General features: G+C 44.8%; 1 protein-coding gene across 1 annotated transcript in view; it reads left to right on the plus strand.

Moving 5' to 3' along the window:
- ITIH5 (inter-alpha-trypsin inhibitor heavy chain 5) overlaps positions 1–22,094 on the plus strand; it is a 112,027-nt gene extending 89,933 nt beyond the window's left edge. The window contains exons 9-14 of the mRNA XM_002717611.6: positions 924–1,233; positions 4,471–5,030; positions 6,965–7,018; positions 9,804–9,920; positions 11,766–12,143; positions 13,473–22,094. Coding sequence (XP_002717657.1) covers positions 924–1,233; positions 4,471–5,030; positions 6,965–7,018; positions 9,804–9,920; positions 11,766–12,143; positions 13,473–13,768 — 1,715 coding nt within the window. The 3' untranslated portion in view covers positions 13,769–22,094. The remainder of the gene's footprint in view (positions 1–923; positions 1,234–4,470; positions 5,031–6,964; positions 7,019–9,803; positions 9,921–11,765; positions 12,144–13,472) is intronic.
- Positions 22,095–23,309: the final 1,215 nt, after the last annotated feature.

Genomic DNA, 23,309 nt, shown 5'->3' on the forward strand with positions numbered 1-23,309 from the left:
TTGTCTCAAGCGATGAAATGAAGACCATCAGTATGGACACTGTGATAGAGTGGGAGAAACCACCACTTGAAATGCCCATGCCCCATACTGGAGCACCCGTTTGAGTTCCAGTTCCTTCATTTCTGATCCATTTCTTCCTGCTGATGTGCAGGTGATGACCCAAGCACTTAGGTCCCTGCCACCCTTGGGAGACCCAGATGGAGTTGTGGGCTCCTGGCTTCTGCCTGGCCCAGCCCCAGCTGTTGCAGGCATTTGGGTAGTGAACTCTATCTCTCCTGTTCTCTGTGTCACTTTTCTTCTCAAATAAATAAGTAAAATCCATTGGAGTTAAAGTAGATGACTTTTTGGTATGTCAGTCTTAGTTTAAGACATTAAACAACACAGACAACAATGAAGGAAACAGGAGCTCATGCTACAGTAAGAATTCTCAGTTTTGCTTAGTGATGGTAGCTTAGTTGATTGACATTCTTAGCTAATCCAGAAACCTCATTTTAGCTGGTAGTTTCAGCCTCAACCAACCAGTCAAATTTTTGTTCAGCACTTGCTACAGATACAACAGACACATTAATCAGAGCTGCTAACAAGCATCATAAAGGAGGAATGGTAGGGTCAAAGGTGTAAAATTTAATACCTCCTCCATTGTGAGGTTCCAATAAGCATAGATAATCCTGAAGGTTTTTTTTTTTAATATAGTGGGATAATACTGTGCCATTTATATTCATTTAGTGTACACTTGTCAACTTTTAGACAGGCCATCTACTCTGGAATCGTCCCATAGGTGCATTTGACTTCTTTTCCCCCACAGCTCAATCCTGTCCATCATGAAAGTTGAGCATTAACTGCAGCTCTGAGTGTGCATTCGGGTGCTTGCTGTAGGAGACGTGTGGAGGAGGCCTGAACTGACCTATGTTGCTGTCCTCCAGGCACAGACATCAACGGGGCCCTCCAGACAGCCATCAGGCTGCTCAACAACTACGTGGCCCACAACGACATTGAAGACCGGAGCGTGTCCCTCATCGTCTTCCTAACAGATGGGAAACCCACTGTCGGGGAGACCCACACCCTCAAGATTCTCAATAACACTAAGGAGGCTGCCCAAGGTCGGGTCTGCATCTTCACCATCGGCATTGGGAATGACGTGGACTTCAAACTGCTGGAGAAACTGTCGCTGGAGAACTGTGGCCTCACACGGCGCGTTCACGAGGAGGAGAATGCAGGCGCACAGCTCATCGGGTCTGTGTGTGTCTGCTCAGGAACAGTGAGAGGATCTCTGAGGGGGTTGAGGGTTTGCTTCCATGAGAAACCCAGAGACGAGCCTGTTGCACTGCTCATTAACCTCATGTCTGCCAGGAATGATCAAAATAGCTCATTGCACTGTTTTGATGCCAGGCAGATGAGGCCTCAAATTCTGGTCCTGCTTTGGGCTGTTAGGCAAGATTTTAAGACTGGCTATGCCTTAGTTTCCTTATCTGTAAAATGAAGATTATGGTAAAAGTCAATGACAAATCTTTCTGTGTAAAGTATGGCACAGTAGCTTTCACAAACAAAGGGTCTTAAAAAGTTCATGGAAAATCAATATTATGAAAAGCTATGCATGGATTTCAAGATTTTTTTAAGAAGAAAATAAGCTTATATTTTAGCTCTATTTTCCACAACCTTTTTGAAGTCCCTTTGTATCAGGTATTGAGTGAGCTCTTGAGGTGAAGATTACCTTCTTGATAATTCACAGCTCTTTCTAGTTTTATTTATTCTACCCTGTGAGAGAGGTAAGAGAGGTAGTGTTATTTTCATTTTGAATACTAGCTAAATGACCATGCTTTTACCTAGCAGAAATTATAACTTAGGTTCTGGAGTATTTTCCCAGTTAGAACTCAATGATGTTGTTCAATAGTCTATTTCTTTGTTGTTGAATCAGTGAACTGCCAATTCCCAGTTCCGCATTTCATGCTTCAGTCTGCACTGTGGCATGTATGATACAGATCTAAAAGGAAAAGTGAGGTTTTGGTATATTTATGGATACTTCATAGCTATAATCAATGCAAATGTGTTCTTTTTTTAAATTTTTTTTGACAGGCAGAGTGGACAGTGAGAGAGAGAGACAAAGAGAAAGGTCTTCCTTTGCCGTTGGTTCACCCTCCAATGGTGGGTGCACCACGCTGATCTGATGGCAGGAGCGAGGTGCTTCTCCTGGTCTCCCATGGGGTGCAGGGCCCAGGCACCTGGGCCATCCTCCACTGCACTCCCGGGCCACAGCAGAGAGCTGGCCTGGAAGAGGGGCAACCGGGACAGAATCCGGCGCCCCGACAGGGACTAGAACCTGGTGTGCCGGCGCCGCAAGGCGGAGGATTAGCCTAGTGAGCCGTGGCACTGGCCCGCAAATGTGTTCTTGATAAATCTAATTGGAGGTCTCTAAGGCGTGCAATAAAGATGTGCCATCTAAAAATGACAGAATAGTTCTCTTCAGGACAGGCTGGCTTCTGCCCCACAAAAGCATTCAGAGAGTCAGGTTCATTCCATCTTATTGTTCTGCTTCCCTTAGTGTTGTCTTAATTAGGTCAGTATCACTTCTGTTTCTCAGCCTTCAAAAGGGGCACATGAAAGAAAAGCCATGCAAGACATTTTCTCTTGAGCAAGTGTTGTGGAAGTGGGCACATTCACTTCTATTCATATTCCATCAGTGAAGGCATAGTCACCTGGCCTTATATGGCCAAGCTGGAGGCTTGGAAATTAGTTAGGAGCTGGATGGGCATGTGCTCAGTTAGAATTCAGTTGTCATGAAAGAAGGAGAGGAGATCTAAGAGACTACCAAAGCAATACTCTGTACATCCTGATTTTATGGATGAAAAACTGAAGTTCAGAGAGGTTAGGTCACGTGTCCCAAGACACATGGCAAGCAAGGGGCTGGGGTGGAAGTGCAATGCCACAGCCCATGCTCTGCAGATCTTTGGAAAGGGGCTTAGTGGTCTACTTACTTGACAAGAAGCAGCCACAGAGCACAACGATGAAAAAACTGATGCAAGCAAATGCTGCATCATCCAAAAGCTTCAGGTCCAGCAAAGTCAGATTTCTCAAGTATAACGTGCTGCTTAAGACACAAGCGACTTCAAAGAGTTCGTGGACAATGGGCTGAAAAAATAACTTTATTTTGGTGTGAAAAATTATTTAAATCCTTGAAATTTTTCATAATACACATTTTCCATGAAGTACCATTGTATGTATTTGATTTTAAGAAAATTATTATTATTTTAAAGGCTTATTTATTTATTTGAAAGAATTACAGTGAGGGAGGGAGAGACAGAGAGAGGAGAGGAGAGGTATCTTCCTTCTGCTGATTCACTCCCAAAATGGCCATAATAACCAGGGCTGAGCCAGGATCCAGGAGCTTCATTCAGGTTTCCCATGTGGGCGCAGGGGCCCAAGCATCTGGACCATCCTCTGCTGTTGTCCCAGACACATTAACAGGGAGCTGGATCAGAAGTGGAGCAGCTGGGATTCGAACTAGTGCCCATATGGGATGCTGGTGCTGCAAAGGGTGGCTTCACCTGCTGTGTCACAGTGCTGTCCCCAGAAAAATATCGTTATTAAAGTCTGTTTGGGAAACTTAGGTGAGTACAAAGGAAATTTGCCAACTAGTTGATGAATCTTGAAATTGTATCATGTGAAAAATAGGCAGTTGTGCAATTGTGGTTTGATTTGGCTGTATAAAGACTTCAAGGAACCTACAGCACTGCTTTTTAAGCATGTACATGGCTGTCATGTTGAAGGTGGATCAGACTAACCTTGTGTTGCTCCAGCAGCTATCCAGACCAATGGGTAGAAACTTCTGGGAGAAAGATTTTAGTCTACTGTACGGTGGTTCTTTCTCATCAGCAGAGGAGTTGAAAAGGAGGCTCCGATGGGGCCAGTGTTGTGGTGTCATGGCTAACACCACCACTTGGGATGCTGGCATCCCATATGGGTGCCAGTCCATATCCCTACTGCTCCACTTCCTATCCAGCTCTCTATTAATGGCCTGGGAAAAACAATGGAAGATGGCCCAAATGTTTGGGCCCCTGACACCCATGTGAGAGACCCAGATGAAGCTCTTGGCTTCTGGATTTGGTGCAACCTAGTGCTGGCCATTGTGGACATCTGGGGAATGAACCAGTGGATGGAAGCGCTCTCTCTCTCTCTCTCTCTCTTGCTCTCTCTGTCCCCACCCCCCATAGCTCTGACTTTCAAAAAAAAAAAAAAACTTAAAAAAAAGAAAAAAGAAAGAAAAAAAAAATAGGTTCAGAATCCTTGAGAGAGAGAGGGTGCATTTTCACCTGTGTTATTGAGGCTACTGCCGAATTATCTCCTCCGAGAACTACACTGTTGGACTTGATCACTTCTAAAATCAGCTTCACCCCTCTGAGAGTCAGTAATTTCTACTCTGCCTGCAGCCAGAGAAAGGCCTTGATTCTCTCTCTTGCTATTCTTCTACTGCAGGTTCTACGACGAGATCAGGACCCCTCTCCTTTCTGACATCCGCATGGATTATCCCCCTGGCCTGGTGGAGCAGGCCACCAAAACTCTGTTTCCCAACTACTTCAATGGCTCAGAGATCATCATTGCTGGGAAGCTGACAAACAAGAAGTTGGATCAATTGCATGTGGAGGTCACGGCCAGCAACAGTAAGAAATTCGTCATCCTGAAGAAGGATGTGCCTGTGGGGCCCCGGAAGGTGGGGAGTGACGTCCCAGGAAGCCCCAGGCCTCCAGGGGATGGTGAAGGGGGTTCCAATCACATTGAGCGTCTCTGGAGCTATCTCACCGTGAAGGAGCTGCAGAGTTCCTGGCTGCAGAGCGATGATGAGCAGGAGAAAGAGCGACTGAGGCAGAGGGCCCAGGCCCTGGCAGTGAGCTATCACTTCCTCACCCCTTTCACCTCCATGAAGCTGAGGAAGTCAGCAGCTCATGTGGATGGGCTAGAGGACACTCATGGCATGTCGGCGGCCATGGGACCTGAAACAGTGATGCAGAGCTTGCGAGGAGCTGGTGCACAGTCAGGTAAGACAGCCCCAGTGGTGGCCAAATGGGACGAATGTGGGGCCCAGATGCCAACCTGAGCTCCTTGTAAGGCCATGGTAGCCCCAGCAGGAGTCTTTTATCTTATCATACTGTAACACCCTACATGCAGCTTATAGTTCTTCAGAGTATCTTTGATTGTTGCATTTGATTTGTTAGAAAGCGTGTTTCTCTGGAGAACTGAGACAAGATGGCATCTGGCTCAGAAATGTTGCCCAATAAAGTCAGCCCATCAGTAAATCATCAATACGTTGAGGGCCTATCACATGCCAGAGATTATTGGAGGCACCAAGATGACCAAACAAATAAAAATGCTGATTTTTAGTGTCTTTTTCTATTTTCAAGTACATTGGAGTTATGCCATTTTATGTGTATGCTCGATTTTATTTTCTTGAGAATGTCTGTGAGGAGACCCAAGCAAGGACTCTAGAGATAATCTACGCTTTGCAATCAATCACTCAGAATCCAACAGAAGCAGCCACAGTCTGTGTCAGTGCGATCTGGACTGGGGGTGATGGGTGAGGAATTGGCAGAGACAAGGGCAGGAGAAGAGAATGGCATTTAGACTAAAGCAGAGGATGGTATTCTGTGTAGTAGTCATTTGTGGAAACTAGCATCTTTCTGCTGTGTCAGGTTGCATTCTCTAGGGGAGAGAACTGAAGGGCTCACAAGGCACCCATTAGTACCTTTGCATTTATTCCTCACACTCTAAACTCTGAGAAGCATCTAGATGTGGTAGAGAGAGCATGACGTAAACATCTGCCCATCATCCTGACCAGATGTTGGGCTTTGGGCAGGTTTCCAAACCTCTCTGAGCTTCCAATCCTTCACCTGTGAAATGGGCATGATAACTTTGTTAATTAAAATTTTCATTTTATTTACTTGAAATTCAGAACTGGAAAGAGAGAGAGAGAAAGAGAGAGAGAGAGAGAATTATCTTCCATCTGCTGGTTCATTTTCCAAAGAGCCACAAAGGCTGGAGCTGGGCAGATCCGAAGCCAAGTCAAGAGCTTCCTCTGGGTTTCCCTTGCAGGTGCAGGGGCCCAAGCACTTGGGCCATATTCCACTGCTTTCTCAGGCCATATCAGAGAGCTATATCAGAAAAGGAGCAGCCAGGACAGCAGCTGGTGCCCATGTAGGATGCCGGCACCACAGGCAGAGGCTTAGCCTACTATGCCACAGCACTGGCCCCTGGAAGTTTTTCATCTTGTAAATCTGAAACTATACCCATTAGACCACAACTCTCCATTTCCCTCTCATCTCAGAACCATATCTTCAGTGGGATGGATTATTTCTCACTATTACATATATAGAAATCACAGAAAAGAGACATATTACCCAATTTATCAAAGAATAAAGTAACCCATCCTCCATGTTTTCCACAATATTTGTGTTTTGAGATAATGCTTCCTCTAGAAGAGGAACAAATGATGTTTTTATTTATTTATTTATTTTTTTATTTTTGACAGGCAGAGTGGACAGTGAGAGAGAGAGACAGAGAGAAAGGTCTTCCTTTGCCGTTGGTTCACCCTCCAATGGCCGCCGCGGCCGGCGCGCTGCAGCCGGCGCACCGCGCTGATCCGATGGCAGGAGCCAGGAGCCAGGTGCTTTTCCTGGTCTCCCATGGGGTGCAGGGCCCAAGCACCTGGGCCATCCTCCACTGCACTCCCTGGCCACAGCAGAGGGCTGGCCTGGAAGAGGGGCAACCGGGACAGAATCCGGCGCCCCGACCGGGACTAGAACCCGGTGTGCCGGTGCCGCTAGCAAATGATGTTTTAAAACAGTTTTTTTTTTTTTTTTTTTTTTGCTCTCTTAAGTTACAACAAAATCTGTGTTTGATTAACTTCTCCCCATACTCCTCACTGAATCCTCTTTACATAAGTAATAGTGGTATTCTCTTCCATCTCCTTTTTCAGGAGCTACACTCAAGAAACCGTTTGACCCAAGAATTAAAATATCGAAAACATCAGGTAAAGGAAAGGATGCGGTTGTGTGTGGATGGACCGCAGGGGATGCTTAGACAAAGAGCACCCAGGAATTCTCTTAAGCCGATTAAAACGCCAGCTCACAGGACAAAGCTTCCTGACCCATACTTGTATTTAATTAGCCCACGCCAGCATCAAGCAGATGCTAAGAACCAGGCCATCATTTAGCCACTACATAAACACCAAGGAGATAACATGATCCCAACGGAACCTGGCAAGAGCCCGAGAGGAGAATAGGTGGATAAGAGAGGCGCGTTTTGATCCTTATTGAGTTTAAAAGACATTTGTTTTAGAGATCTGAAGTGTGCATGTGTCCAGCCTCTGGTGTTACGTCTGAAAAGATGGTTACAAAAATCAAAATGCCTGGTGTGAGAAGCAGGATATGTTTTTGTTTTTAAGTCCTTGGCTTTAGAACGCAAGAGGGATTCAAAATGTCAAAACATTTCCTCTTGCCAGCTTCCTGGGGTTATAACAAAAGTCCAGATGGAACAGTAATGTATGGGACTGGGTTTTATTCTTGCAGGGTCCAAATCTTCCCTTGTTAAGTCCGATCATCCCCTTTCTGTGGATGGGCTGCACGTGCGTGTTCTTAAAGTCGGGGACATCCCTGGGATTAGCTACGGGGGTAGAGACTGCAGTCTCCAGTGGACAGCGCATCATGCTTTTGGAAACACATGTGCTTTATGGAATGCAAGAAAGCTTTCCTCTTGGACGCTGCCTGGAGTCATGACTTTCAGACCCCTCCCCCGCTTTTTGGAACAGGCAACATTTTTCCCGTTACAGTGAGTTGGATGATTTGAGTAAAAATGATGTGGCAGGCACACATAGACACTCTCAGCATGGTCAGCTAAGCTGCAATCACACCTAAAGAGAGCCTGTGGACACGGGATGTTTGCCTCCTCCAGCCAGATGCCATTTGTTTTTCCATCAAGAGAAATAAATATGTTGTGTTTCTTGATGTGTTGCCATTCATGGGGTGATTGAGGCACTTAGCAGCCAGATTAGATTCTCTCAATGGCCCTCCCGAGTGATGCTGGAGAGAAAGAATTTTCCAGCAGTTATGAGCTTGAAAAGATGAGACTACTCATGGCCCCTACCTCCGGCATGCACAGGGTCATGTACACACATGCGCACATACACATGAAGTAGACAGACACTGAGGAACATGGTGCAGTTGGTGTACAAATGAGAAGGAAATGAAATCTCCAACCCAGTAAGAAAAGACAACTGATATAGACCCTTGGGAAATGTTCTGTCTGTATGGGAGAAGCAAGGCTGTTCCTCTTTAACAGAGAGAAACATGAGGAGAATGAACAAGAACTATGGGACAGCTGAACTTTGTGTTCTCATCTGGGCAAAAAAAAGAACATTGAGAGTAGTAAAGTCAGTGTGACCCCAAGGAAGAATTTCTATCACCATCACCAACTCTACTGACTGACCTCCTGCTGACTCCTTATGGTTCATTTGTCACTGCTTCCAAACTGGGCTTGGCTATTAGAGCTTGCTTGTGAGGACTGTGTGCCACTGATGCTGTGAATATTCCCGAGATAGCCTACAGCTTCCTGGGAGGAGTGCCCTTGAGCTCCTGTAGTCCGAAAGGAAGAGTCCCCATTCAGATACCTTCACAGGGGCAGTTATAGGTCAAAAAGAGTGATATGGCAAATCCACATAAGCCACTGAAGAACGTGGACTCAGTAGTAGTTGAGGGTAGATGGTAGCATCTCTTCCTTTTCATACCCTTCTGTATTAGCCTGTTTTTTGTTGTTGTAACAAAATACTGGGTATTTATAAATCTAGGTACTTACAAAGAAAAAAGATTTATTTGGCTCGCTGTTTTGGAGGCAGAAAGTTCAGTATTAGGCGGTCTCATCTGTCCAGCCCCTGGTCAGGGCCCCCTTGACTCTGTCACAACATGATGGGTGGCATCATGGTGGGAGTGCGTGAGAGAGGGAAAGGTCTCAAGGTGAGATGTACCTTGAGAGTAGGGAGGGGCAAGTCTTGCTCTTTTTAAAAGTTTTATTTATTTGTTTATTTGTATTTATTGGAAAGGCAAATCATCAGAGAAAGAGAGAGAGATTCTCCATCTGGTTCACTCCCCAGAACTCCCCACAACTGCAGCTGGCCTGGGCCAAAGCCAAGAGCCCAGAATTCCATCCAGGTCTCCCCAAGTCTCCCATGTGGAAGACCCGAATACTTGAGCCATCACCTGCTGCCTTCCAGGTAGCACATTATCAGGGAGTTGAAAGGGAAGTGGAGCAAGGATTCAAACCCCAGCACTCCAGTATGAGATGCAGGCATCTTAGGGAGCATGTTAGCTACTGTGCCCTAACACCTACCCCTTCTTGCTCTTTTTATAACCACCCTCTTTCACAAGAGCTAGTGTCCCACCTTCTACTAAGTCTCACCTCTTAAAGATGTCACTGCGTCCTAATACTACCACCTTAGTGACCAAGCATCCAACACACGAATCCTTGAGGGGCACATACAAACCATATCCCAAACATAGTACCCTCTTACCTCTCTCAGAGCTTAATTTTCTGTTTAATTAAAGTATGGTGAAGAAGCATTAGAAGACCTGGAATCAAATATTTTCCTTTACTACATGCTAACTGGGACATTCTCCTCATTTAGGAATTAAGGATGCCACCCTTCTAGGACTATTAGGATTAAATATGTTATTTCAGAGAAAATATCAAGTGGTGCTTATGCTATTAGATATGTGTGCAGTAAATGTCATTCTTTTCTTCCCCTTTTTTTCCCGGCCCTGCAGTGGACGGGGATCCTCACTTTGTGGTGGATTTCCCCTTGAGCAAGCTCACAGTGTGCTTTAACATTGATGGAGAGCCCGGGGACATCCTCCGGCTGGTCTCTGACCACATGGATTCCGGTGAGTTCTGCCCTTCCTGTGGCATCCTTGACAAGGACCAGGTAGATATTATATCCCTCTCTGTTCTGCAGATGAATGTTCAAGTCATATAAGGGCACCTCATGGATGCTCCTTGGCTACTGTAGATGACTAAGTAAGGAATTGGACTTGAAGTCAGAATGACATGTTTAAATGGATATTTTATGACTTAAGTGTTGTTTGGCCTTGAGCATATGTCGTAAGAGGTACAGTTGTAGATAGTGATACTCTGCTAGCCTCATAGGGCTGTTATAAAGTAGATCAAATTAAACAGTGGATATGAAGTTGCCTTATAGGTGCTCAATGCTATACAAATTCATGACATCATTCTCCTTATGTTTTTCCTTTTGAAAGCTGTGCAAGGGGGGAAGCAAGGGTTCAAGTTGATTCATTTCAGCTCCTTGATGATTTAGATGGAAGGCCCAGATGTTAGTCACACAGCTGTGGGCCGTGATCACACCCAAATATAAGGGGCCCTGGTTCCCTTCTATCTGTAGAGTTTTTTGAATTCAATACAGATAGTAACGCCTGGGACTGGCCGTGTAGACAGCCACCTGGCCTGGCTCTGTGCAAATGTACTGGCATTTCTCAGTGCTGAGAAAATGGGTGTCTTGGAAAGGTCATGTGCCGAGGGTACCCAGCTGGGTGACATGTATGATGTAACTGTTTAAATTTTGATCTGGGGACTCCTTTGCCATTTATCTTCTTGCAGAGTTCTCTAGCCTCAGGGCCAACTGTCTAATGTTTCTAATTTTGCAGGACTTAGGAAGAAGGTCAGGGCCTAACTGTACCCCTCTGTGGAAGTACACCTCTCCTAGGGGCAGTGCCCATGGCTTCTGCATTGTTCAAGAAGTCCTTGATGGGAACTGAGCCCAGTGATGCCTGGAGCCTTGTGGCTGAAGATCAGGGGCTCTGCTCATGGGGGAATTCTCTTCTTGTCTTGACCTCTTACTCAAGAGAAGGCCCTTTTCTCATTGGGTGTCTAAGAAGTTATAAGTCAAGATTTATTAGGAAGATTAGCCCCAAAGCAGGGAAATAAGAATAGCTGATCTTTTGTTATTGCAAATTGCCTCTTTGTCTGACAGGAAAACACATTTTATATGCATCATCGAATTCATTCCGGCACATCTCCTGTGCAATTGCCATCTGTTTGCTGTTCAGCTGGACAGCGTGGACCCCTAGGGGCTGGCTTACAGGCCTTGCTGAAGTCCAGAAAAGTGCAGTTATGTTCATTATGATGAAGGAAAAAATAAAGCAGTTGCATTTAATGGCCAGTTTTAGCTTACACATAGACTTCTGGGAGCCTCAGAAAGATTTTATTAGGTTTTACATTCTTAACATTTTATAGATGAGGAAACCAAGGCTCAATTGTTTTTCAAGGACTTGTCTGAGAATCAATACCTAGTAAGAGGAAAAACTGAGTTTTCAGAATACAAAGGTCTAACCTTTGCATTTTACCACTCTGCTCAATGATATCACCAGATCTCAAAACTGGTAGCTACAAAATACACCTCAGGTTAGCATAAGACTTTGCTCCTGAAACAGACTAGACTGAGAGCTAACACACATGGAAGCCACTTTGTTTGACATCTTCTTTTCCCTACCCCAATGGACTGGTCCGTCATCGGGTGCTGAGAGGGGGGAATTCACTCATGGCTTCACTCATTCACTCATTGCATAACTGCCAAGAATCCTCTGTGTGTGAGTTAGACATCATTCATCGTTTTAGAGGAGCAAGAATGAGTAAGGAAATTCTGACTAGCTGCCATCAGCAGGAAAATGGAGATAGTTTTTGTAACCATTGTTCTCTTCCCCTCAACTTTTGAGGTGTGACAGTGAATGGAGAATTAATCGGGGCCCCTGCTCCTCCCAACGGTCACAAGAAACAGCGCACTTACTTCCGCACCATCACTATCCTCATCAATAAGCCGGAGAGGTCTTATCTCGAGATCACACCAAGCAGAGTCATCCTGGATGGTGGGGACAGGCTGGTCCTCCCCTGCAACCAGAGCGTGGTGGTGGGGAGTCGGGGGTTGGAGGTGTCGGTGTCTGCCAATGCCAATGTCACCGTCACCATCCAGGGCACCATTGCCTTCGTCATCCTCATCCACCTCTACAAAAAGCCTGCACCCTTCCAGCGAAACCACCTGGGCTTCTACATCTCCAACAGCAAAGGCCTTTCCAACAACTGCCATGGACTGTTAGGTAGGCAGCTGCTCTCTTCTTTACGTTGGGTTGAGAGGACAGAAGTAAACCCCCCACGGTGAAGCTAATATTGCCAATATATTTAGCTTGATTGAGAAATTCAGTAAGAATGGGGTCCATATATATGTAAAGTTGTTCATATATGTAGGATATTGGTTCTGGGACACCTGCCCCCCCTTGACTACCCAAAGGATACTCAAGTCTCTTATGTAAAATAATGTGATAAATGCATGTCACCTATGGGTATCCTCCCAAATACTTTAAATCAACTCCAGACTAATGTCAAGAAAAATAGTCTGTATGTGTTCAGTACAGGCACAACCATTGCAGACCTAAATATGTAGTACATGTCAGCAACAACATAATATTTAATTGAATAATATTTATTGAATAATATTTATTGAATCCATAGATGGGGAGCTCACAGGTACAGAGGGCCAACTGTATTCATAGTAATTAATAATGAATTAGATTTGTTGCCTCCCATGACTTTCTGGAACTAAAGTGGGGTTTAGTTCTCCCTAGTCTCCTGGGAAAGCAAAGAAAGGAATGGAGAGCAATCATCTTAAGGTCTGGCTCCTTACCCCTCAGCTAAAAGGCACCCCACAGCCCAGCACCAGCATGAAAGGTATCTGCTGATCCCTTCCACATGGCCGTCAGCAGCAGACAGGCCATTTTGGCTGACTTTCTTCAATGTGCAATTTCATGTGGGCCCCTTTCCCAAAAATAGAGAGTGAGCCATTGCCAGGGCTCAGTTTAGAAAGCAGGATTTCCTGGCACTTGGGCTGGATGCGTTTTGCAGAGCCTGGTTGCCAAGCATTAGCTCCCACTCAGAGATGCAGATCTGTGTTCTTTTAGCCTGAGCTATGCCCTTATTTGACCTGGAGAATCCTGAGGATGAGAGTTAGCAATGAATTTTACTGACGGTGTCCTGGTGCAGGCCCACCAAATGGATTCTAGGGAGAGGGATTTCTAACCAGGGAGGAAAGAGGGAACCCCTGACCCCACTTCCCTGTTTAACTGTCCTCCAGACTCTGTGGGAGACGGATTATCTCCATTGGTTGGTTAGGTAACCAGCCAGCATTAGCCATTGGGCAGCTTCCAGAAGAGGCAGCCACAGTGAATGAAAGGTCGGCCCTCTCTGCTGTATATGCTCCAGGGTACGTGGATCTGTCACTGGCACTGGATCATGTGTGACTGCCTTCTAGGGAGTCTAACCTAGAATTGTGGTCAGTTACAATCCCTCCTGCCACTGATATCATTGAAATTAGACTTCAACCTGACATCGTCTGCGTTGTCCTTACATAGGATGCTTCTCTGTCCTCCCAGGTCAGTTCCTGAACCAAGATGCCAAACTCATAGAGGATCCTGCAGGGCTCAGCAAGAATCTTACACATCCTCCACTCCCTCAGGCAGAAGGGAGGTCTGAGACCATTCTAAAGGTGAAAGGGCATCGAGTCCCAGTGGTCTGGAAACAAAGGAAGATCTACAATGGGGAAGAGCAGATAGACTGCTGGTTTGCCAGGAACAATGCAGCCAAACTGATTGATGGCGAGTATAAGGATTACCTGGCATCTCATCCATTCGACACAGAGACAGCACTGGGAACATCTAGGGGACTCTGAAACTGGCAGCCTTAACGATGTGTGCACAACAGCGAGGTGATTTTAGGAGACCCCATGGTAGAGTGCTTCTTGTCTCTCGCGCATGTCTGGTCTCTTGGAAATGTGCTTACCCTGATGGAGTATAGGTATGACGTCTGCTTGAATGACATACAGGGGCAAGAAGCTTGAGTGAAAATATTATTTCTTTCTGCTTTCCCTTCCTGCTTCTCCACCCCTCATTCCCCCATCTACAGTAGAGAAACGTGTTAGCACAAAAGAGAAAAGGGTCACGGTTAAAAGCAAAAAAGTCTGTATGTTGTATCCGTTGGCTTATCCAGCTTGTAGCCTGCCATAAAATAAGCTTTCCTGATGAAGGAAGGTTGCTGCATAACTTGTTTTCTCCGTGGAAATGGCCAAATTTGGCTGATCTGCTTTTTGCCTCATGTTCAGGCTTAGGAATCTCCTTTTGGTGTTATGGTGTTCTCCAGATGTGCAGCCAACCTCTGTCTCAAAGGAATCTCCCATGGAGCCCACACCACTGGTCATGAAAACATCAAATAAATGTGATCCCTGTAAATCATTAAGCTTTTTCTTAGGACATGATTTTCTTCGGCTATGCTATCTTGCTCTCAAAAGTTGGTTTTCCTCTTGTAAAAAAAAATGGATTGAAATTAAAAAGTCTCCATCCCAGATACCGATCTCTGTAAACCACTTCACTTGCCAGCGGCTTTTCTTCAGTTTATTCCAATAAGTGAAGTGGTTTTAATAAACAGGACAATTCCATGTGGTTGTTTTATAACTGGCTTGTCTGGTGCTAGAGAGTTGGCCAGCGGAATGACAAAACCTTTTACTTAGAGTTCTTCAGCCTTTGTCATAATTCCTGGAGGCTTTTTTTGCTTGTAGCCTTCTAGGTGATGATAAATTATGTGTGTGTGTGGTGCTGGGGTGGTGGCGAGAGAACACAGAGGGAGCCCATCAGCCTGCTTGCTGCTTCTCAGCAGGAAGAGGGTATATGCTTAGAAATCTACAAAGACTCCACCTGTTTCCCACAGACAAAAACCTGGCGATCAGCATGAACAAGGGGCTTTGGTTCTAGAACATGGACAAATAGCATCCCCTAAAGACAGGATTGCAGTCAGGGCTACCACTGTGACGCAGTGGGTTAAAGCCCTGGACTGCAGCGCCGGCATCCCATATGGTCACTGGTTCGAGTCCCGGCTGCTCCACTTCTGAACCAACTCTCTACTATGGCCTGGGAAAGCAGTAGAAGATGACCCAAGTCTTTGGGCCACTGCACCTGCTTGGGAGACCCGAAAGAAGCTCCTGGCTTCGAATCATCTCAGCTCCGGCCGTTGCTGTCATTTGGGGAATGAAGCAGCAGATGGAAGACCTCTCTCTCTCTCTCTCTGTCTCTACCTCTCTCTGTACCTGTCTTTCAAATAAATGAAATAAATCTTTTAAAAAAAAATTGCAATTGAAAGGGCTTCAAAAGCCAATGAATGTCACCCTCCCCTTTCTGAACACCCCCTGGAGAGCCTTCTCAATGAGAAGTGAGGCTAGGGAGGACCCTAAAGCCCCACTCCTTACTCACAAAGTTCTCACTCTTTGATCTTCTTGGTCTTCTCAGGGACACTTGGCGTGAAGAGTATAGTCAGGAAGCAGATGGATGTGGGGATGGGAACCCTTGAGCCAAACAGCAGGGAAAGAACAGTTGTGGTCAGGGAAATAGAATAGTTTGATGTGAGCCAGAATGGAAGAGTCTGATGCTGGCCTCACGGGAGGTGATGATGCCGGAGGAGCCTGTGCATGAAATGCGAAGGCATGCTTAGCACTGGGAGAGAAGTCTGAGTGAAGACATTGTTGAGTGTACTTCCCTCCCTGAGGGAAACATTTGAGTAGCAAATGACATCCACGTCTCAGACTCAGTGGCTTCAGGAGTGAGTGAGTGCTGGTGACCCTACAATCCCATTTTAGAGTCTTGGTGTCTCCCCACTCCCTGAAGCCACCAGACCATGGTCTGTTAGCTGTACTATTTGACTCTCATCTTCCTAAATTGCCTGTTTTCATGCCAGAGATGCAAAGATGACCAACCCAAACTGCTAACGTGTGCTTCCATATGTTAGGGCCCAGAGAAAGAGGAGGAATGTGAGAGAGGGCCAGCCAGGGCCTGGTCAGGCTACAGAGGACCTTCCTATTATATAAATCCCAGCTGGCATGCAGCCCATGAGCCAAGAGGCCCGGGACACTGTGTTGCACTTGGAGCAAGGATCTGTTGTTGCAGGTGCAGCCCCCAACACTGCAGCCAGGGGGCTGTTACTAGGCAAGACCTACTGCTTCTGCTGTTGCCTTATTTAGAAGCAGAAAAAATACCCCAGTGAGATACCCATCAGTACTCTTACCCAGAAAAAAAATAAAGTGTCAAAGTTGAGCTTGTATTTTTAAAAATTATTTTTACTTTGAACAAATGCCACTTTTCTTTCTCTTCCTCTTTAGTTGTAGTTTCTCTCTCTCTCTCTCTCTCTCTGCAAAAGGTATTAACTATTGACTTTTTTGTTTTAGCTGAATATTGGGATTTGTGAGCCTGAAATCCCACACCAATGTTATATTTAGGAACTTTTCATCTAATGGAAAAATGTTGCATTATCTATTGACCATGTGTATTGTGAACAGCAAGGACTTTAAATGCAGAAGGAAGGAGAACTTCTCTTCCCAGATGGGGAAACTGAGGCAGAGTGCACTTGAGTGATTTCCCCTCATGTCATCTAAGAGACAGAGCAGGACTAAGGCTACATCTCCAGAATCCATTTTGTGAGTTGTGACCCTATGTCACCATCTGCCCCACCATTTCTTATCCTTGAGCATTGATAAGTAGGGAAGGTTACTAAGTGAGTAACTGAGTGACATTGAGAAAAATGTTGCAGTTGGAGGAGACAAATGATAAACCTCATTGTTATCATAATAGCTAATGTTAGTGAGTCCTAACAATTGACCCACAGGTTCCTAGAGGGAGTCCACATCCCTGGGGTCCAGTCCTCTTGTTCATTGGAGAAGGAAAGGCATCAGAATGGGTTATCTTCATGGTCTTTTCTAAAGTTCTGTATTCCCCACCATGAAGCAGACAGAACATTCTCTACTCATCCATGCTAGAAGCTTTGCTTCCTTCATTTGACCTCCTGATGATTTTGATTTGGCACATTTGGGAGAATGAACAACCTCTCTCCATGACAGCTGGGCAGCCTTCCCGAGGATGCAGGCACTGGGAACTGGAAAGACAGTCTCTTGGCTCCTAACAGGGGTACCATTTTTTTTTTTTTTGAGAAAGATGTATTTATTTTTTTTATTTTTATTTATTTATTTTTTTTTATCTTTTATTTAATGAATATAAATTTCCAAAGTACGACTCATGGGTTACAATGGCTTTCCCCCCCATACCGTCCCTCCCACCCACAACCCTCCCCTTTCCCACTCCCTCTCCCCTTCCATTCACATCAAGATTCATTTTCGATTATCTTAGTATACAGAAGATCAGCTTATTATACCTTAAGTAAGGATTTCAACAGTTTGTTCCCACACAGAAACATAAAGTGAAAAATAATAGATGATTTTTTTTTAAATGATGATGAAATCAGATCAGACCTATTGTCATGTTTAATCCCAGTGAGAGTCAAGTTGGGAATTGATAGTTTCTTTTTTTTTTTTTTTTTTAACAGAAGATCAGTTTAGTGTACATTAAGTAAAGATTTCAACAGTTTGCACCCCCATAGAAACACAAAGTGAAATATACTGTTTGAGTACTCGTTATAGCATTAAGCCTCAGTGTACAGCACATTAAGGACAGAGATCCTACATGAGGAGTAAGTGCACAGTGACTCCTGTTGTTGACTTTACAAATTGACACTCCTGTTTATGGCATCAGTAATCTCCCTATGCACCAGTCATGAGTTTCCAAGGCTATGGAAGCCCCTTGAGTTCTCCGACTCTTATCTTGTTTAGACAAGGTCATAGTCAAAGTGGAGGTTCTCTCCTCCCTTCAGAGAAAGGCACCTCCCTCTTTGAAGACCTGTTCTTTCCACTGGGATCTCACTCACAGAGATCTTTTTGCCAGAGTGACTTGGCTTTCCATGCCTGAAATACTCTCATGGGCTTTTCAGCCAGATCCGAGTGCCTTTAGGGCTGATTCTGAGGCCAGAGTGCTATTTAGGACATCCGCCATTCTATGAGTCTGCTGAGTATCTCACTTCCCATGTTGGATCACTCTCCCCTTTATTTATTCTATCGGTTAGTGTTAGCAGATACTAGACTTGTTTATGTGCTCCCTTTGACTCTTAGTCCTTTCATTATGATCAATTGTGAACTGAAATTGATCACTTGGAATAGTGTGATGGCATTGGCACATGCCACCTTGATGGGATTGAATTGGAATCCACAGGGGTACCATTTAATATTGAATTGAATCAGGTATCTTTCTAGGTGGATTAGGAACAGGAGTTAGTCTTTTAAATACACCTTTTGGCTTAAACTGAATAATGTAGATTGAATGTTTGTGCTCTGCCCTAATTCATTGCTACTTAAAGGGAGAACTCTGAGTGCTTAGGTCAGGAGGGCTCTGCCCTCATAAATGGGGTTAGTGTCTCTCTAAGAGGTGACGTGAGAGAGATCTCTCTCCTCTTGGCATTGGGAGGACAATGAGATGACCATTTGCAAACCAGGAGGAGAGTCCTCACTGGACACCAAATCTGCTGGTGCCTTGACCTTGAGCTTCTCAGCTGCCAGAACTGTGATCAATAAATTTCTGTTGTTTAAGTCACAGCCGCCTGAGCTAAGGACACCGAATCCTTTAAAGTATGATTTTCCCCTTGCTTCAAGCTACCCAGAAAGTAAACAAACAATGTTGTTATTACAGTTTGAAGAACTCTTGGAACTGCAAGAACATGATCCAGCTAAAATTAAACAACAAAAATAGCACAGTGAGGCAAATACTTAGACATGTAACTTTAAATGCCTATTTAGTCATTTTAAAGTAATAGATATAAGACAGTTCATATTCAAGATAATTTTCCATAAAACTTTGTGAGAGAATGGTTGCCTAAAAACAAACATGTTGGTGTTTTATGGGGGAATCAGGGCTTTTGAGAACAAGATGTGGTAATTCTAACTGTGCTGTTCATTTGTAGGAATTTCTGAATTACATAAATGGTCTGTAAATGGATTAGTAGTATTGGATGAATAATGTTAAAATACACAGATATTGTAGAAAACAACCAAACACAGCACCCATTCCTGTGCTCTCACAGAAGTAGCAAGGACATGGGAATATTTTAAACCTCTGGTCCATTACTGTGTGTGCACTCTGGCATCCCAGACTTTTATTACCTGTTTATTGGGTCACTCACTTGTACACCTCTTGCCCATGGTGTGGCTTGGTGCTTCCTCCATTGCTCTGAGGGTCAGTTTCCCTCCATGAGTATTATTGCCAGCTTGTGGTTCAGGCATTCCTACCTCCAGTTCTATGTGGTCCTGCCAGATCTTGTCTAGATTCCAATGGAGTTTTATGAAATTGAAACCAAAACAGACACGGAACACACAGGAGACAGCACTGGTCAGCTGTGTTGCAGAGAGCAAGCAAGTAAGTGATGTCAAGGACTTCAAATCAACCTGTGTCATACAATGAAAAGGCTAGAGCAGAGAACTTCTGTAATCCTATGATCTTTGTCTTCTGCCTTCAGCTGAAGGTACTGCCTGAACACCCCAGTAATAAATGTTAAATAAATATTATTTTTTTGATAGGCAGAGTGGACAGTGAGAGAGAGAGAGACAGAAAGGTCTTCCTTTTCCATTGGTTCACTCCCAAGTGGCCACTGCGGCCGGCACACCGCGCTGATCAGAAGCCAGGAGCCAGGTGCTTCTCCTGGTCTCCCATGCGGGTACAGGGCCCAAGGACCTGGGCCATCCTCCACTGCACTCCCGGGCCACAGCAGAGAGCTGGCCTGGAAGAGGGGCAACCAGGACAGAATCCGGCACCCCGACCGGGACTAGAACCCAGGGCGCCAGCACCTCAGGCGGAGGATTAGCCTATTGAGCCGCGGCGCCGGCCAATAAATATTATTCAGTCAGTGACTGCCATGCAATTTGAGTGCCAGGCTCAGGGATTCAGGGAACAGTTCATGTTGCCACAGAGTTCAGTTTAGAACAGGCCCTAGAAAGAATGCACGGATTGAATGAGAGTGCAATAGATACTATAGGAGAACTTGGCCGAGGGTTGCTATCTGAGCACAGAGGTGGGGCAACTATGAAGGTAGGAAGGAGGTCAGGAGGCCATTCCAAAGTTGGGGAGTTGAGTTAAGCTGCAAGGAAGAAGAGAATATGCAGAAGCATCCACATAAGACATGTTTTCTATCGCGTTAGGCAACTAGGAACAGCTTCCACACTAGAAGCTTCCTTACTCCATTCTGTTTCTTTCTTTTCTAAAGGATTTATTTATTTATTTGAAAGGCAGAGTTACACACAGAGAGAGGAGAGACAGAAGGAGAGAGAGAGAGAGAGAGAGAGAGAGAGAGAGAGAGAGAGAAATATCTTCCATCTGCTAGTTCACTTCCCAAATGGCCACAATGATCAGGGTCTCCCATTTGGGTGCAGGGGCCCAAGCACTTGGGCCATCCTCTGCTGCTTCTCCAAGAGCATTAGCAGGAAACTGGATTGGAAGCAGAGCAGCCAGACTCAAAATGGTGCCCATATAGGATGCTGTCACCACAGGCAGCAGCTTAACCCAGTGATCCGCAGTGTGGGCAGGAGATGGTGGTGGGGAGGAGGTCCATTTAGTTTCAAACACAGCACTGTAGAGCCCATGGTTTCTGACATCTCACAACAGAGAATGCTTGGTGCTGTCCCAGCTTCCTCCCTCCCTTGACCTGCTCAGGTTGGTATCTAGCATGCATCCCCATCATTTCTTGCCTTCATTTGTACTTATGGATCACAGAGAATGCCTAGAGAAAAGTCACAGGACTTGACCATTGAGTAAACAGTGCTCCTGATGGCACTTGGCAAAGCTCCAATCATCTATTTGTCCTCAAGTGCTTTGGCCTCCATGGCTACTCCCTTCTGCTTTGGCTGGCTAGGACACCAAGCCCCACAGTTTTCCAGTAACCCTGCTTCTATTTTGCTGAGAAAACTGAGGAATGAGCTTCCTCACTTACTCTTTCTCATTCCAAAGGGATTATATCTTCACGTGGCTCCATCATCTTGGTAACCTCTTCTTCCCAAGTATGACTGTTGACCCCAGTTATGGATCCCACAGCCGCTCACTTCCTCTGTGTGGTGGCCTCCATTACTTCCTCTAGACTTTTGTGCCCTACTAGATACTTCTGAATTTCAAATCCTAGTCCAACAGTTTTCTCTAGTCTGACACCAGTTCCCCTTGATTGGGCTCCCTTGCAGTTTTAATCTTCTCTTATTTTGGTGTCGGTTTGGCTGCAGTGGTTGATATTTGAGTCATCATTTTTCCACCTTCCAGTCAGTAGCTGAAGCCATCAGATTTAGCTTCTGTCTTCACTGGGACCGTTTCTTGGAGAGATCACCTTTCCCCATGCCCATTTCTAGTTACCAGTGTTTCTCCAGCCTCTACTCCATGTTTGTGGTGGCCATTTCCTAGTTTTTGAAATGCTGGATCCCTTTGCATTTTTTTAAATGTGATTCTTTTTACATCTTTTCTAGTCATTTAGATGAACTTCTTTCAACCTAAGCAATCTGTGGCCATACCCTAAGATTGCTTCTTTGTCTTCTCCACACTCTCCTTTGGTGCTGTCTTTTACTTCGTGGTTTCTGCACCTGCCTCTTCATACACAGATGGTTCTAGAATACAGTCTACAGTGTGGACTCCTCTACAGAAGTTGCTTCCTCTTAGTTATTCTGGCATCATCTCAAAACTCAGGAATTAAAGCCAATTCCCCATCTTCAAAGTGTGTATATTTATAGGTTTGTAAGGTTGTGGATGTGGGCAGAAAGGAGAGTTCCAGCATCATCTTTTCTATTTGGATATTGCCGATAAAGGTGGGACTATATAATTGTGTGCTTGGTAAATTTCATAGGAAGCCAATACTTTGATTAATTTTTATTGACAGTATTCTTCCTGAAAATTATCTGTTAATTATATTATTTTCTCCAAACAACAGCTGTGTTTGTGCAAGATGAGACCCAATGTTCTTATGGCTCCCTGGGAATTTTTGGTTATATAAGTTGAAAATCACATGTACTAAGTTTATTGATATGCCCATTAACTACAAGTCTAAAATTCATTGTAAATACATTTTAGTATGCTTTTTAAATAAATTTTATTTGAAATGTGTACATACATATTGAAAATACAATACTCTAGATATCTGAGTGTGAGTGAAGTCATGAATGGTACCCATGCACCTGTTTATCCTGTTAAATTTCCAACTAGACGTCTGCCTCACATGTCTAGGGTCTTCTAGCCATGAACATGAACATTAACATAAGCTGTATGCATGTTAAAAAAATAAAAGATTACCCAGTGTTGCAGTCTAGTTTCTGTTCTGAAGGACCATATGGAAAGCTATAGAAGAAATAAATTAGACAAAAACAGTTTAAGCCAGAAGGCTGGAGCCAGGGAATGTTCTTGGAACTAAGAGTTCTAGAACTTGTAGGCAACTACTTATTCCTCTCAGTCTCTTCATCTGCGTGCTCAGAAGTAAAACACTTTGAGAACTTACAATATAAAGTAGGATAAAACTTTGTACTTTATTATTTTTTAAAGTTTATTCATTTATTTGAGAGTTAGAGAGACAGAGACACAGAGAAAGCTCTCATCTGCTGGTTCACTCCCCAAATACCCACATAGGCTGGGGCTCAGCCAAGGAGCTAGGAAAATAGTCCAGTCTAGGTCTCCCACGTGGATGGCAGGAACCTAATTATTTGAGCCATTACCACTGCCTCCCTTTGCCTGCATTGGCAGGAAGGTGGAGCCAGAAGTCAGAACTGGCAATCTAATCCAGGTACTCCAATATAGGTTGCAGGTACCTTAACAAAAAGTTATATGCCCTCTTCCAAAGTCCATACACTGTTGAATGACAATAATTATCTAAATTGTTCAAGCAATTTTCCAGCTGAGGAAATGCTTCAAAAGCAAACACGTTTATCCATTCAGGTAATATTTAGTGACTACTAACTGTATGGAGGAAATGGGCCATCCTTCTTATCCAGTCCTGGAGATAATGTTTTATGGAATCCTGTTTTAAGATATGAGATGGAGGCCAGCGCCGCAGCTCACTAAGCTAATCCTCTGCCTGCAGCACCGGCACACTGGGTTCTAGTCCCGGTCCAGGTGCTGGATTATGTCCCGGTTGCCCCTCTTCCAGGCCAGCTCTCTGCTGTGGCCAGGGAGTGCAGTGGAGGATGGCCCAAGTGCTTGGGCCCTGCACCCACATGGGAGACCAGGAGAAGCACCTGGCTCCTGCCTTTGGATCAGCGCAGTACGCCGGCGGCGGCCATTGGAGGGTGAACCAACGGCAAAGGAAGACCTTTCTCTCTATCTCTCCTTCTCACT

This window comes from Oryctolagus cuniculus, chromosome 13 (genome assembly GCF_051225735.1).
Source record: "Oryctolagus cuniculus isolate XC-2025 breed Fujian yellow rabbit chromosome 13, ASM5122573v1, whole genome shotgun sequence".
NCBI classification, from domain to species: Eukaryota; Metazoa; Chordata; class Mammalia; order Lagomorpha; family Leporidae; genus Oryctolagus; species Oryctolagus cuniculus.